General features: G+C 35.3%; 1 protein-coding gene across 1 annotated transcript in view; it reads left to right on the forward strand.

Annotated features, from left to right (window-relative positions):
- The window catches only part of LOC150096239 (midasin), a 1,081,806-nt gene that overhangs the window by 1,017,485 nt on the left and 46,325 nt on the right, over positions 1-17,996 (forward strand). The window contains exon 84 of the mRNA XM_090409469.1: positions 1,839-2,012. Coding sequence (XP_090265595.1) covers positions 1,839-2,012 — 174 coding nt within the window. The remainder of the gene's footprint in view (positions 1-1,838; positions 2,013-17,996) is intronic.

The raw sequence follows: 17,996 nt of genomic DNA on the forward strand, positions 1-17,996 counted from the left end.
TTTAATGTTAAATCTGGTGTGAGACAAGGATGTACATTATCCCCTCTGTTATTCATTATCTATATGGATCACATTATGAAGGAAAGTGGTATTAAACATGATATCAAAATTGGAGATGTTGATGTCAGCTCTTTGCTTTATGCGGATGATGTTATACTTCTAAATAAATCCGCTACAAGTCTGCAAGATTCTCTGACTAAATTGAATAACTGTTGTAATAGATACGGTATGAAGGTCAGCAATAAAAAGACAAAGACAATGAAAATAGGCAGAATCATTGAAAATGTCAACTGTGTGGTGAATGGAGAACCTGTGGAACAATTAAAACATTTCAGCTACTTAGGCACGATTTTTACTGAAGATGGTAAATTAAATATAGAAATAGACAACAGAATCAGCAAAGCTGGTATGGTGGGAAGTCAATTGAATAAATTCATATGGAATAAGAGAGAAATTAGTCAGAACACTAAATTAGCTGTATACAAGACAGTGTTCAAACCAGTTTTAACTTATGGATCCGAGAGCTGGGTCAGAAGTAAAACACTTGACCAAAGACTAGAGACCGCAGATATGAGAGTCCTGAGAAAGATTAGAGGCGTGAACAGATGGCATCAATGGCAATATCATATTAAAAATGAGGATATTAGGAAAGACCTTGACATTGTCTGCATCCAGGAATGCATTAGCAGAGCTAATCTCAGGTGGTACAGTCATTTAAATAGAATGGGCGAGGAAAGATTAGCAAAACAAGTGTTCTCTGCCAGGTTGGCAGGAAAACGACCCAGAGGAAGACCAAGATATAGGTGGATTGATATGGTACAAAGTGCCTTAAATGATAGAAATATAAGATCTGATAATGTTGGAGTCTTGACAAGTAACAGACTGATTTGGAGGAAAATTGTAGATAGGTAGTAATGATATAATTTTTTCATGTAGTACTATCATATCCTGTACACCCCTTGTGGGTACATGGCAGGAATTTGATGATGATGATGAGAAAAATGCACCATCTTATAAATCACTGGTGATGATAGCTGCTGTGTGCAATTGTAGATTTAAGGTTATCGAATATCTGTCATATTCATCTGATCTTGCTCCATCACTATCCCCAAATCTGAAGGGAGGGAAAAAAGAAAAAAAAAATACCTAGTTTATATTCATTATTTCATTATTGAATAATAGGATCATCTCTGCTGTGGGAAATTTTGGGGAATTCAAGATGCCAAACTTCTTTGCCATTTGAACAGTAGAACATCACTGAAGGAAACATGTCAACATAATGAGAGGACCATGTTGCAGTGATTCATACTTTTAACATGTATCAAGGACAATATTAAATAGAGGTGCTTAAGATTATAAATAGGAATTTGAATTTGTAATTCTGTTCTACTTTGATCACAATTAGGAAACTAGGTATACTCTTATATGAATTAAAATTGCATGTACTATTTTGGAAGGGCTTATAAGATAACTAATGAACATTGCAAACATTTTGGATTTTTTTTTTCCCTCTCCCAAGAAAAGTAAAAATTAATGAAAGATCTTCCTTTATTTTTTTACTTTTCTTGTATACATTAAAAGAGACAATTTGCTCTTTTTAATCATATTGATGAAATATTAACTAAATTTATCTCACAATTTCCTTAACATGTTACATCAGGTTCAGTACCTATAACAGCCAAGTAACTTGGCTTCATATAAAGTTAATTAAATCCTATGTACAATTAGACATTTCTTAATAGGAAAAAGAAAATGAAAAATATTAGCAAAAATTTAGTTTTAATTTTTGCTGTTATAAATTTGGTTTATTTTATTTTAAATACTTGTAACATACTTAGGAAGAAGAACAAGGCATTGAAATGTCAGAAGATTTTGAAGGGAAACTTCATGATCCAGAAGCCAAGGAAGATAACAGTGAAGATAGCAGTGCAGAAAGCGATGAAGAAGAAGATGAGCTTGATAAAAAAATAGGAGATATTGAGCAAAAGGAAACTGACAAATTGGATGAACAGGTATGTCTTATTACAGTATTTTCCTAAAATTGAAAAATATAAAAATGATTAAAATAATTATTTTATTTATTGAAATTAAAAAAAAATTACATAAAACACATATATCTTTTAAACAATAACTGGCTATTTTATTTTAGATAAAAGCATGAAGTAGCTATGGTTCATTTAAATTTTATATTTTCTAAAATCACATAAAGCAGATGAGCGTTGCTTAAACGATTTTTTTTTTAATGATTGTTCTATACAAGAGAGGTCATTCAACCTATATTACATTACCACCGCAGTAGAAGACAGCAATAGAAGAAATTAAAAGATTAAAAATAATAATAATGTATTCTGTAAGTTGAAGTTAAACTGTGACAGAATGTTGAATACCAATTCTGATGAATAGTGACCAGAGAAATATTAGTGGAAAATGCAAGTAGCAGACACTGAATATCAGAGTGAAAAGGAATGCAGTGAATTAGTGAGAGATTGGTCATTCATCAACCTAATTGCTGTCTTTTCTGTAAAAGCTGCTTTCTAAAATTCTTACCTCAATTCTCTGAAGAAATTTAGGGAACTCTGATAAATTACTGCCTTACACAAAAAAAAAGAAAATCTAATTTCTTGGATGTAATGTGTGTAATAATATTAGTAGTATTATAATGAACAACTCTTCCAGGAAGCCTAAGGACTCATCAAGGATGGCCTTTTCTTGTCACAGAATGTCTGAACAACTATCATATGTTTCATGAAATCCAGTCTAAAAATATACCTACCACATCCATTAGATCCATTCTTCACATTCACCACACCATGAGAGGAACTTGGACCTCATTGTTTCCTGATTATGTCTTTCCTCTTCTTCCAGGGATGATCTTAAATCTTTCTCTGCCTGCCATTAGCATCCCATAAAAATGAGAAATATCATTTTTATCTATACTCAATCCCCTTACCAAGTTATCCTGTTTCTATCATATACTGTCTGTCTATTTCTCAATCTTTGAGAACCACATTCTTTTAATCTGTCCTCATATGAAAAATTCCACAGGCCAGATATCATCTTGATTTGTGCCTCTGAATCTCACAAGTCATCACATCAGATAACACTGTTCTATTCAAAAGTGCAGTTATCTGATGTGATGATTTTAACTATCTTAACATTGTACACCTAAAGTTTAGCCTCTGTCCACTATCATCCATAAGTCTTTAACTTCATTGATTACTTGTAGCACATTCCTATTAATATAATACACTGCAGTGTTCCTCAGTTCCAAACTGCGTAACATTACTTGGACATTGAACTAAAATTCATTATCATCTGCCCATATAACCAGTGTATTCAGATCAGTCAGCTCACAGAAATTCTGTATCAGCTATATCCCTGATCACTATCCCCAACTTTGCAGTAAAATCAGCAAAATAAAAAAAAAATAAAAAAACATCAGCCCCAGTGTCACCAATGTGGTGATTGCTGGCTAATCTCTTCTCCCACCTTTGGACACACTCCATGGAAAGATTTGGAGAAACTTGTTATTACTCTCGATATTTCAAGGTATTTGATTGTGTCTGGCACCAAGGCTTCCTGGACAAGCTGCCGTGTTATGGCCTGCCTCCTACACTATGTGAATTTGTTGTGAGCTTCCTCACTGGTTATTTATTGTGTGTGTCATGGTGGATGGCTTCCTCTCATCAGAATTCCCCATCACTCTTAGAGTAGCCCGGAGTTGTGTACTCTCACCCTAACTCCTTTCCATCAATGATCTTCTTTGTCTTACTTCAAACCCTATTCACAGCTTTGCCGATAAACTCTCAAGATCTTCCATGGCCAATGACTTAAACACTGACTTTTCGACATCCTCAAATGGGGTGAATACAACTTAGTAAATTTCAATGCTCAAAGAACTCAAGTCTGCCTTATTACCTGCAAGAAAACACCCCCTCTCACTTTTGATAATACTCCAGTTTCTTTTCAGGATCTGCTTTCTCTTCTTGGGTTGACTGTTACATCCAGTTTATCCTGGCACAAGCATATTACTCACATAGTCTCCTTAGCCTCTAAAAAGCTTAATGTTCTTTTTCCATTCTAAACAATACTTCTCTTCCTCTCAACTTGTAACACTTTATAAGTCTCAGATCCGACAACAAGGTTGTCGGATCTGAGAAAACACAGCTGACCTGGTCAGCCACATGATTAGCATATCTGCTCTCCAGCCAAGAGGCTGCGGGTTTGAATCCCACCATGGGCATGGATATTTGTGATTGCCCTACTAACCTTATGTGGAAAGGACATCTATGATCCTACCACTTCTAGCAGAAGGCTTCACTCCCAAAACCTGGTGAGGGTGGGAGTGACCAGATTGCATATACAGACATCAAATGTGAGCATTTTATTTATTTTTCAGAAGACAGTGATCTGCTTAATAGATGGCCCCTCTCTCACAGACTCCCTTCAGTCACTTTACCATAGGCACTCTGTTTTAGCACTGTGCCTTTTCTATAAGTACTTTCATGGGCATTGCTCCTCTGAATTGGCTGCTACCATTCCTCCACTTTCTTCTGATCATGTAAGAACTAGAGCAGCCGCTGGCCACCCATACACTGTCCAGCTCCAAACACACCAAACTAACTTCTCATCAGCTTCCTTCATTCCATCCACCTCTACTCTTTAGAACAGCTTTTCTAATATACTGTTTTTATCCTGACTGAGAACAATCTCCCACTCTTTAAGAAACATATCAAGAGGCTATATATTCTCCTTAATCACTTGCTCACAGATGACACTGTAGTATTATAGGTCTTGTGACCTTTCATGTGTTGGGTCATCATAAAATAAATAAATAAAATATACAAGAATTATTCGAAAAAAAAAAATGAAAGAGTTTGCAAACAAGAACCAAACTTTGAAGATTCAGTGGCAAACCATGAAAAAAAAAAAAAAAAAAAAAACATTGATTGACCAGCCAGAGAGGCATGTGGTGAAGTTACCTGCAAGGATAGAAAAATCAGAACTGTATGGTGGACTTAGGAAGTTAGTCAATCAAGAGAAAGAAAAAACTTATAAAAAGTTCATAGCAAGTAAGTCAGCTTGTGCTCTAAGAAAATGCACAGAAAAATCTAAGAAAGCGAAGCACTGTGTAAAACTAGCCAAATAAAAGTCATGAAAAGACTTTGGTAAGAACATAGAAAATAAATATCAGGAAGGCAGCAAAATATTCTGGAGGCTAAGTTTAGAAATGGAAGAAAGAGTAATGTAAAAGGAATGAAAGATAATAAAGAAAACATGAAATCTGAAGATAAAGATATTCTAGCTGTCTGGAGTGATTACTTTGAAAGACTTCTAAATGAAAAAGCAGTGCCAGAATAGAGGTAGAAAAAACTCAACAGAAATCTTATTAGGAATATGTATCAATACTTGAAAGAGAAAAAAAGCCATAAATATCATCTAATCCAGCTTCCTTTCCCAAAATGTGGAAAGGCAGCTGGATTAGATGATATTTGACCAGAAATGCCCAAATTTGGAGATATAACTTACATTTATTGACTTTGCAGTGGCTGCACTGCATAATTCAGATGGCCTGATCATGAGGATAAATACGATGATTTCAGAAGCCATCATAGTACCATCTATTAAAAAAAGGAAACTGAATGTGATAATTGCTGAAGAATTTCTGTATTGAGTGTTCCTCGTAAGATTTATGCAAGTATACTTAATGAAAAAAATTATGGAGGGGAAGCTGGGAGAAGACCAAGCTGGGTTCAAGCCAAATAGAAGTTGTCACGATCGGATTTTCTAATTTTTATCAAATAGTTGAGAAATCAGCTATTTAGGCACAATTTTTAGTGAAGACAGCAAATTAAATATGGAAATGGACAACAGAATTGGCAAAGCTGGTAGGAAGTCAGTTGAATAAATTTATATGGAACAAGAAAAATTACTAAATCACTAAACTAGCTGTATACAAGACAGCGTTCAAACCAATTTTAACTTATGGATCTGAGAGCTGGGTTAGAAATAAAACACTTCATCAAAGACTGGAGACCCACAGATATGAGAGTTCTCAGAAAGATTAGGGTAGTGAACAGATGGCATCAATGAAATTAAATATTAAAAATTAGGATATTAGGAATGACCTTACATTGTTATCATTCAGGAATGTGTGAGTGAGCTAATCTCTGGTGGTATGGTCACGTAAACAGACAGGAAAGGATAGATAACAGAACAAATGTTCTTTATCAGGTTGGCAGTAAAAAGATCCACAGGAAGACAAAGATCTACTTGAATCGATACAGAAAAAGTGCCTTAGAAGAAATAAATATAATAATGGAGTCTTCAAGAATAACTTTCCTTGATATGTTATAAATATGTTATCAATTAGAAGTCAGTAATAATATTACTTTTTTCATATAGTATCCTGTGCACCTCCTCCCAAGGGTATATATATTAAGAATATGATGATGATGAATATTCTGAAAACTTTATTTTAGAAGTACTGAATGGATTTAGAAAAGGACGATCATGTATAGACCCAGCCTTTTGCCTAAAATTAATCATAGAGAAAAGAAGAGAATACAATTTAGAAACACATATTACATTTATTGACTTTGAAAAAGCATTTGACAAAGTTAAAAGAAGCATTTTATTTAACATATTAAAAGAAAGACAAATACCAAATAATATCCTAAAAGCTATCATAAGTATATATGAAAATAATCAAATATAAATAAGATTAAATCATGAGCTATCATATACGAGAGAGATAAATCAAGGAGTCCGACAGCGATGTCCCCTCTTAGCAACTCTTTTTAATATTTACCTAAGTGAAATAATAAAATGGAATAAAATTTTCCATCAAGGTATTAAACTTTCTCCTACAGTAAACTTAAACACTCTCCTCTTTGCCGACGACCAAATAATAATTACAAATTCTGAAGATAAACTACAGAAAGCTATTTTAGATCTAAATGAGATATCCAAAGATTATGGCATGATAATATCAACAGAAAAATCAAAAACTATGGCCTTTAAAGGACAAGATCCAGTAAGAACTAAAATAGTAATAGAGGAAGACCAAGATATAGGTGGATTGATACGGTACAAAGTGCCTTAGACGATAGAAATATAAGATCTGATAATGTTGGAGTCTTGACAAGTAACAGACTGATTTGGAGGAAAATTGTAGATAGGAAGTTAGTAATGATGTAATTTTTTCATGTAGTACTGTCATATCCTGTACACCCCTTGAGGGTACATGGCAGGAATTTGATGATGATGATGAAATTGCAAAATATTTAAAAATAACTCTATATTTAAACCAAACCTAGTTCAAAAACAAACCAGACTAGAAGTATACAATACATTAGCCCTACCAGTTGTAATGTATGGAAGTGAAATCTGGACAATAAAACAAAAACACAAACAAAGATTAATTACAGCTGAAATGAAGTTTATGAGGAAAACTGCAAAGTATACCCTATTTGATCACAAAAGAAATGAAGAAATTATGAAAGAATTAAACCAGGAATCAGTAATAGAAAAAATTTTAAAAATATTAACATAAATGGATGGAACATGTTGAAAGAATGAAAACAGAAAAGATTACCAAAACAAGCCTTAACGTACAAGACATTAGGAAAAAGAAAACCAGGACGTCCTCTTAAAAGATTCAACGATGACTTCTAACTCCAAAACAGGCCACTCTAGGCCTAAATCCTTGATAGACATGATGATGATGAGTTTAGAAATCATGGGAATATAACAAGGATCTGTGTTTAAGTTTTGTATAGATTTGGAAAAGGTATATGACAAGGTGCCAAGAGAAAAGCTGTTCAAAATGCTGCAGTTCTGTGGTGTAAATGGGACATTATATCAGGTGATACGTAGTCTGCATTTGAGTAATAAGTCATCAGTTAGAAATGAGGGAGGTATAGGAAGAGGATTTTGATGTTAAATGGTGTGTGAGAGAAGGGTGCACATTATCTCCACTGTTATTCATTACCTATATGGATCACATTATGAAGGAAACTGGCATTAAACTTGATATCAAAATTGAAGATGTTAATCTCAGCTTTTTACTTTATGCAGATGATGTTATACTCCTAAACAATCCAGTACAACTCTGCAGGACTCCTTGACTAAATCAAATAACTGCTATGATAAATTTAGTATGAAAATCAGCAATAAATAAAAAGACAAAGACAAATGAAAATAGGCAGAACCATTGGAAACATTAACTGCATTCTGAATAGAGAATCCGTAAACCAAGTAAAACATTTCAGCTATTTAGGCATGCTTTTTAGTGAAGATGACAAATTAAATATGGAAATAGGCAACAGAATTAGCATAAACGTGTGTGAGTGGGAAGCCTACTGGATAAATATATATGGAATAAGGGAGAAATTAGTCAAAACATTAAACAGTATTCAAACTAATTTCAACTTATTAAGTAAAACCCCTTTATCATAGATATGAGAGTTCTGGGAATGATTATGTGAGTGAACATGATAGCATCAATAGCACTATCATCATCATCATCAAATTCCTGCCATGTACCCACAAGGGGTGTACAGGATATGATAGTACTACATGAAAAAATTATATCATTACTGACTTCCTATCTACAATTTTCCTCCAAATCAGTCTGTTACTTGTCAAGACTAAAACATTATCAGATCTTATATTTCTATCGTCTAAGGCACTTTGTACCGTATCAATCCACCTATATCTTGGTCTTCCTCTGAGTCGTTTTCCTGCCAACCTGGCAGAGAACACTTGTTTTGCTAATCTGTCCTTGCCCATTCTGTTTAGGTGACCATACCACCTGAGATTAGCTCTGCTAACGCATTCCTGGATGCAAACAATGTCAAGTAATTTCCTAATATCCTCATTTTTAATATGATATTGCCATTGATGCCATCTGTTCACGCCTCTAATCTTTCTCAGGACTCTCATATCTGCGGTCTCTAGTCTTTGGTCAAGTGTTTTACTTCTGACCCAGCTCTCAGATCCATAAGTTAAAACTGGTTTGAACACTGTCTTGTATACAGCTAATTTAGTGTTCTGACTAATTTCTCTCTTATTCCATATGAATTTATTCAACTGACTTCCCACCATACCAGCTTTGCTGATTCTGTTGTCTATTTCTATATTTAATTTACCATCTTCAGTAAAAATCGTGCCTAAGTAGCTGAAATGTTTTACTTGTTCCACAGGTTCTCCATTCACAACACAGTTGACATTTTCAATGATTCTGCCTATTTTCATTGTCTTTATCTTTTTATTGCTGACCTTCATATCATATCTATTACAACAGCTATTCAATTTAGTCAGAGAATCTTGCAGACTTGTAGCAGATTTATTTAGAAGTATAACATCATCCGCATAAAGCAAAGCGCTGACATTAATATCTCCAATTTTGATATCATGTTTAATACCACTTTCCTTCATAATGTGATCCATATAGATAATGAATAACAGAGGGGATAATGTACATCCTTGTCTCACACCAGATTTAACATTAAACCATCTTCCTGTACTTCCTTCAATTATAACTGCTGACTTACAATTCAAATAAAGACTAAGTATTGCTTGATACAATGCCTCATTGACACCATATAACTGCAGCGTATTGAATAGCTTCTCTCTTGGCACCTTATCATATGCCTTTTCCAAATCAACAAAACTTAAATACAGATCTTTGTTATATTCCCATGCTTTCTCGACTATTTGTCGTAAAGTGAAGATCTGATCCTGACAGCCTCTGTTTGGCCTAAATCCAGCTTGTTCTTCACCAAGCTTCTCTTCCACAATTCTTCTCAACCGTTTCTCAAGTATACTTGCATAGATTTTGCCAGGAACACTCAGTAGGGAAATACCTCTGTAATTCTCACATTCAGTTTTATTTCCCTTTTTATATATGGGTACTATGAGAGCTCTACTCCAATCATCGGGAATTCGTCCCTCTGTCCAGGCTTTCTGAACTATGCAGTGCAGCCACTGTAAGACTCTTATACCACCATACTTCAGCATTTCTGGTCGAATATCATCTACTCCTGCTGCCTTTCCACATTTCAAGCCTTTGATGGCTTTTTCTACTTCAAGTATGGATGTGTATTCCTGCCTGCATGCCTGGTCAGTGTTTTTTACCACTGTGCTGTCATCACTGCTTGCTTCATTTAGCAGTTTTTCAAAGTAATTACTCCATACTTCAAGGATATCTTTTATTCCAGTTTTCATGTCACCTTTATCATCTCTAACTCCTTTTACAGCACTCTTTCCTCCATTCCTAAGCTTCTTCAACAACCTCCAGAATATTTTGCCACCTTCTTGATATTTATTTTCTATATTCTTGCCAAAGTCCTCCCATGACTTTTGTTTAGCATTCTTGCATTTGTCTCTATATTCTCTAAGAGCACAAACTGACTTATTTGACAGGAACTTTTGATATGCTTTCTTCTTTTCCTTCACTGCCTCTTTAACTTCCTGTGTCCACCAGGAAGTTCTAATTTTTCTATCCTTGCAGATAACCTCACCACATGCCTCTCTGGCTGAATCAGTCAGTGTTTTCTTGAAGGCTTGCGACTGAATATCCAAGGTTTGGTTTCTGTTCTCAAACTCTTTCATTTTTTCTTCAATAATCTTTGTGTATTTTAGTCTACAGTTCACATCTGAGAGCTGCTCAACTTTTATTCGCTTTAAAACTTTCTTACATGTTATTCTTTTCAATATGAAATTCAATTTTATCCTGCTCAAGACTAAATAGTGATCACTTCCAATTTCAAATCCTCTGTACACTCTGGTGTCCTGCACCAGGGAGAAAACATCACTATCAACAATAACATAGTCAATGAGACTTTTCTTATTCCTAGCCTCTTCTCTCCATGTGAATTTGTGCACATTTTTATGTTGGAACATGGTGTTAGCAATAACCAGTCCATGTCCTGAGCAGAAATCCAACAGATATTTGCCATTATTATTAGCTCTGCTCTTTTCTCCAAATTTTCCCAAAATATTTTTGTATGTCTCACAATTATTTCCTACTCTGCTATTTAGATCCCCAACAAGGATCAACTTTTCATTTTTATTGTGTCAGTTGCTTTTTCTAAATCATCAAAAAATTCTTCCACTTCTACCTTAGTAGAACCTTCTGTGGGACCATAGGCGCAAATAAGTCTCATTGTCCAGTTCCCCATTCTCATATTTGCCCACATTACTCTACTTGAGACTGACTGCCATTCAAGAAGATTAGCCTCATATTTTGTGTTGAATACTATGGCTACTCCTTCTTTTCCTTGATTGTCATTGCCTGAATATAACATTTTGTATTTATTGCTCAGAAAGATCTCACCAGTTTTTGTCTTTTTTGTTTCAGTCACCCCTATTATGTCGATCTGGCACTTATCTAATTCCTCAGCTAGCTCCATTTCTTTGCCATTCAGGCTTCTTACATTGATAGTACCAATCTTTAACTCTGGTGATGTTGGATTGGGGTTTGTTTTTAGATTTGTTCCAGTAGCTGGCTTTTCGCTGTTCGCACTGGTTCCCTGGCGAAAACAACTGGGGCCCTTGTTTAACCGGGCGACGCCCCAGCCGGCATGAAATTTTGTCATGTTGTACCATCATTTTTTTTTATTTTGGTTTAACCAATAAGAATACAATTTGGTCGGCTAAATCCCAAATTGCCAGCCCATCCTCATTCGTTCAGTATCCAAGTAGATACCCAACAGGGTGCACCACGAGAAGGTGAGGATTGGACATTAGGTCAGAAGCCCTGGTCGGTTTTCCGCATTCCTTTAAAGGCTATGTGGAGGTCTCCTCTCATTTATACAGCTTTGTCTTTGACCCTTAAGCACCCATGTTGTTTGCATTCAGGAATGCATTAGCACAGCTAATTAATGGTATGATCTCTTTAACTGAATGGGTGAGAAAGGATTAGCAAAACAAGTGTTTTATGCTGGGATTATAGGAAAAAGACCCAGAAGGAGGTCAAAGCTTCAGTAGATTGATAATAAGATGTGCCTTAGAAGACAGAAATATAAGATGTAATATTATTGCAGTCTTGACAGAACAGTTTACTTTGGAGGAAAATTTTTGATAGGAAGTTAATAATGAACTAATTTTTTTTATGTAGTATTATCGTAATATCCCATACACCCCCGCCTCCTCTAAACGTACATAACAGGAATTTAATGTTGACTATTTTAATGTCTACAAATCTAAAAGCTGCTGATGTGACAAGCATATGTTTCAAAGATGACAGTCTGTGGTGAAGGAGTCATTATCAAAGAATAACAATGGATGTACAGGATGAGCATAATTTGTGAACATATTTCAAACTTCAAAATGCAGCAAAAGCTATAGCATGTGTACGTAGTTCAGTGTTGGCTTGTGAACAACCCACATAATTTAAAGCAATCCAGATTCTTCTTAGTAATATTTTTGGAAATTCAGTGCTGCAATATATATATATAATGCTGAGCAGCTTAAAAAGTCACGGTATACTATAACAAACATTGAGCAAGTCTCTAAAAAATAAATAAATAAATACGAGACATTCTGCAGTTGTAGGAGGTCCATAATTATCACTTTGCTCAGAGTACCTAAATCTGGAGCAGATTGCATATAATTGGCATTTTATCCCAGGCACAGAGACACACAGCTACAGAACTGGAAAGTCTGATTACCTTGATGGACCTGTGGTTTCAGCCTGAATTTCTCCATGATTGCAGGTCGTAAAGAGTCCAGCTATTCCTGTCTTGGGGGCCTTTCTTCTCCATTTTCTTCCAACTTTCTTAATCATTGGGTCTTGCCACCTTAAGGCTGGTATTCCAGGTTTCCTTTTGTTATCTCTTGGATACCAGTTTGTAACTCTGACTGTCCATCTGTTGTCTCTCATTCTGGCGAGATATCCTGCCCATCTTCTTTTGCTGTTGTAGATTGTTTTTATTATATCTGTGAGTCCAGACTTCTTCCTGATTTCTGTGCGTCTTACATGGTCTATTTTGTTTATATTGCATATTCTTCTTTCTATTGCACGTTGAGTTGTTATTAAGCTTTGTTCTTCTTTTAAAGTTGTGTTCCATATTTCACTGCCATAAGTTAATGCTGATAAGATGTGACTATTGAAAAGATGGGCTCTTATGTCTATATCTATGTTTTGGTTGGTACTTGTTGATTTTATTTTGTTGAAGGCTATCCAAGCAGCTCTTTTTCTCCTTGCTATTTCATTTGATATATCATTATTCATTTTTTTGGACTGGCCGAAGTAGATGTATTCTTCAACTTTTTCGATGGTGTGAGATTCTAGAGTGATTATATGATCTTTACAGTATTTGTTTTTCATCCATCTTGTTTTGTCAGGGTGTATTTCCAATCCAATTTTTTGGCAGTTTTGGCTTATGTTATTCAGCAGTGATTCTAAGAGTTTGGGTGAGTGAGATATTAATACCACATCATTGCTGAATAATAGGATATTTAATATTTCACCATCAATGTTTATTCCATCTTTTATGTCAATTTTTCAAATGATGCTGTCCAGAGTAGATGTGAAGAGATTAGGTGATAAGACATCACCCTGACATACTCCTCTACTTAAGTTAATTTTAATCCAGTGATTGAAAAGGGTGATATTTGTTGTGCTTTCTTTGTAGATATCTTTTGTGAGTTGGATGTATGCTTTTTCTACGCCTTGTTCTATTAAAGCTTGGAATGCTGCGTTATGCTCAACAGTGTCAAATGCCTTTTTAAAATCTATAAAAAGAAGACAAAGTGGGATCTGGTATTCTCTGCATCTTTCTGTTAGCTGAGTAATAGTTTGAATGTGATCTATTGTTGAAAAGCCTTTTTTGAACCCAGCCTGTTCTTTGTAGCTATTTTCATTGATGGAGGTTTGTATTCGGTTTAGGATGATTCTGGCGAATATTTTATGTGTGTGTGCTAATAGACAGATAGGTCCGTAGTTACAGATGTCTTCTTTATTACCTTTTTTTTTTATGCAGAATTATAGTCTTTGATGTTTTCCATTCAGTAGGTACTTTCCTTAATTGTATATATTGGATAAACCTTTCTGCTAGAGCTTTAAAGAATATTTGTCCACCCATTTTTAATTCATCAGATTTTATACCATCAATTCCTGGTGATCGGTCATTTTTCATATGGTGGGTAGCCATTTTTATTTCTTCAGGTAGGACAGATGGTGTTTCCAGATTTTCCGATTTTTGTCTGGTACTGGAGCTGTGATTACTTGTTTAGATGAGTAAAGGTTCTCATAAAACGATTTTACTATTTTTTCCATTTCACATCTGTGAATCGTCAGTCTATGAAGGCTGACGGTAGTAGTTGCTTTAGATTTATTTCTTTTTCTACTTTTTTTTAGGCTACCGCGGAGCTTAGCTGCTTCTGCCAGTTTTGTTGTTCTATATATGTTATAGTTGTCTTTGATATTCTGCCTCAGTTATTTACAAATAATTCTATATTCTAGATGATCTTTTCCTGTATCTTTCAGTATTCTTCTTTTCTTCAATAGTTCTATTGTTCTTGCTGATAAGCGTTCCCTGGTCTTATGAGGAAGTTCATACGAGGTTCTTTCTTTGCAGTTCATTAATTTATTGTTAAAGTTTGTTAAATCTTCGTCGATGTCATTTTTTAATTCCAGTTGGTTTCTTCCAACTTTTTTCTAAATTCTTCTGGATTTATCTGTTTTGAGTGTTTTTTATGGTTGGACTGTGCTCGTATACATTCTTCATTTTTTTTATGTATTTTGAGAGTGGCTCTTATTGGATGGTGGTCTGAATGAATGTCGCAGTAAGTTTTCCCAATGACTTCGACATTTTTTGTTATTCTTTTGCAATCTGTTAGGATGAAATCAATTTCATTTCTTGTCTCTCCATTTGGAGATTGCCAAGTCCATCTTTTTCCAGTTCTCTTTTTAAAGAAACTATTCATAATGTACAGCCTTTCTGCTTCTACAAATTCTGCCAGGAGTTCACCTCGTTCATTTCTTTCCCCCTTCCCCCACGGTCCAATGTATTTTTCTTCAATAAATCCTGTACCAATCTTTGCGTTGAAATCTCCACACACTATTGTGTATGTTGTTTTTCTTTTTCAGTAATGTTTCTCATAGTTGTTCATAGAAATTTTCTATTTCTTCTTTGTCAGCTGTTGAGGTGGGTGCATAGGCTACTATTATTTTTATTGTTATGGATTCTCCAATTTTTAATATTAGTGTTCCTAGTTGTTCAGAATGGATTGTACAAGAAATAATATTTTTAGTTAGCTTTTCATTTATGATGAAGCCAACTCCTCCAGCTCTTGTAGTGTTATCTGAGGCTTCCAGGAAAATTTGGTTGCTATTGTTCCATTTTGCTGTTAATTCAGAGCTTCTTCAGGTCTCACAGATAGCGAGGACATCAAACTTTACATTTTGCAGTTCTTGAAGCAGGAAATCAATATGGGAGTCAGAAGACAGAGTTCGAGTGTTGAAAGAACCAATAAATAGAGTCGAATTTCCAGATGGTGGTCTACCTTCCTCTGCGAGATTCTTGTCTGATAGGGATTATTTTTCCAGGTTTTCTGATTAGATTCAGCAAGTCCAGCTTTACAAAGCTGGATTTGCTGAAGTCTTCCATAGAACATAGCATAGTGTCTGTAAATATGCCTGCAAATTAAAGATGCCAAGAATTTATATTCTTGGTTTCATCCTTTATCCAAGTGTAAGCAAACAAAATTTGAGCCTGAAGCATTTTCAGAACTGGCAACTCATATATAAAAAGCTCAACTTCACATCACTTGCCTTAGTATCCCATAATGCAAAGCATATATCCTTATGGATATGTATACTGCTCAAAACAATTAGAGGATATTTTGGTTTTCTTGTAAATTATAGTTACAAAAATAATTTACTTTTGGTGCTTAAGGGTCAAAGCTGTATAACTGAGAGGAGACCTCCACATAGCCTTTAAAGGAATGCGGAGAACCGACCAGGGCTTCTGACCTAATGTCCAATCCTCACCTTCTCGTGGTGCACCCTGTTGGGTATCTACTTTGATACTGAACGAACGAGGATGGGCTGGCAATTTGGGATTTAGCCGACCAAATTGTATTCTTATTGGTTAAACCAAAATAAAAAATGATGGTACAACATGACAAAATTTCATGCCGGCTGGGGCGTCGCCCGGTTAAACAAGGCCCCCGTTGTTTTCGCCAGGGAACCAGGACGAACAGCGAAAAGTCAGCTACTGGAACAAATCTGAAAACAAACCCCAACTCAACATCACCAGAGTTAAAGATCGGTACTATCAACGTAAGAAGCCTGAATGGCAAAGAAATGGAGCTAGCTGAGGAATTAGATAAGTACCAGATCGACATAATAGGGGTGACTGAAACAAAAAAGACCAAAACTGGTGAGATCTTTCTGAGCAATAAATACAAAATGTTATATTCAGGCAATAACAATCAAGGAAAAGAAGGAGTAGCCATAGTATTCAACACAAAATACGAGGTTAATCTTCTTGAATGGCAGTCAGTCTCAAGTAGAGTAATGTGGGCAAATATGAGAATGGGGAACTGGACAATGAGACTTATTTGTGCCTATGGTCTCACAGCAGGTTCTACTAAGGTAGAAGTGGATGAAATTTTTGATGATTTAGAAAAAGCAGCTGACACAATGAAAAAGGAAAAGTTGGTGCTTGTTGGGGATCTAAATAGTAGAGTAGGAAATGATTGTGAGACATACAAAAATATTTTGGGAAAATTTGGAGAAAAGAGCAAAGCTAATAATAATGGCAAATATCTGTTGGATTTCTGCTCAGGACATGGACTGGTTATTACTAACACCATGTTCCAACATAAAAATGTGCACAAATTCACATGGAGAGAAGAGGCTAGGAATAAGAAAAGTCTCGTTGACTATGTTATTGTTGATAGTGATGTTTTCTCCCTGGTGCAGGACACCAGAGTGTACAGAGGATTTGAAATTGGAAGTGATCACTATTTAGTCTTGAGCAGGATAAAATTGAATTTCATATTGAAAAGAATAACATGCAAGAAAGTTTTAAAGCGAATAAAAGTTGAGCAGCTCTCAGATGTGAACTGTAGACTAAAATACAGAAATATTATTGAAAAAAAAATGAAAGAGTTTGAGAACAGGAATCAAACCTTGGAGATTCAGTGGCAAACTCTGAAGGAAACATTGATTGATTCTGCCAGAGAGGCATGTGGTGAGGTTGTGTGCAAGGATAAAAAAATCAGAACTCCCTGGTGGACACAGGAAGTTAAAGAGGCAGTGAAGGAAAAGAAGAAAGCATATCAAAAGTTCCTGGCAAATAAGTCAGCTTTTACTCTTACAGAATACAGAGACAAATGTAACAAAGCTAAACAGTGTGTAAAACTAGCTAAACAAAAGTCATGGGAGGACTTTGGCAAGAATATAGAAAATAAATATCAAGAAGGTGGCAAAATATTCTGGAAGTTGTTGAAGAAGCTTAGGAATGGAGGAAAGAGTGCTGTAAAAGGAATTAGAGATGATAAAGGTGAAATGAAAACAGGAGAAAAAGATATCCTTGAAGTATGGAGTAATTACTTTGAAAAACTGCTAAATGAAACAAGCAGTGATGACAGCACAGTGATAAAAAACACTGACCAGGCATGCAGTCAGGAATACATATCCATACTTGAAGTAGAAAAAGCCATCAAAGTCTTGAAATGTGGAAAGGCAGCAGGAGTAGATGATATTCGACCAGAAATGCTGAAGTATGGTGGTATAAGAGTCTTACAGTGGCTGCACTGCATAGTTCAGAAAGCCTGGACAGAGGGACGAATTCCCGATGATTGGAGTAGAGCTCTCATAGTACCCATATATAAAAAGGGAAATAAAACTGAATGTGAGAATTACAGAGGTATTTCCCTACTGAGTGTTCCTGGCAAGATCTATGCAAGTATACTTGAGAAACGGTTGAGAAGAATTGTGGAAGAAAAGCTTGGTGAGGAACAAGCTGGATTCAGGC

The sequence above is a fragment of the Typopeltis vanoorti genome, chromosome 19 (genome assembly GCF_054136105.1).
Source record: "Typopeltis vanoorti isolate ZY-2024b chromosome 19, IOZ_Tvanoo_1.0, whole genome shotgun sequence".
NCBI classification, from domain to species: domain Eukaryota; kingdom Metazoa; phylum Arthropoda; class Arachnida; order Uropygi; family Thelyphonidae; genus Typopeltis; species Typopeltis vanoorti.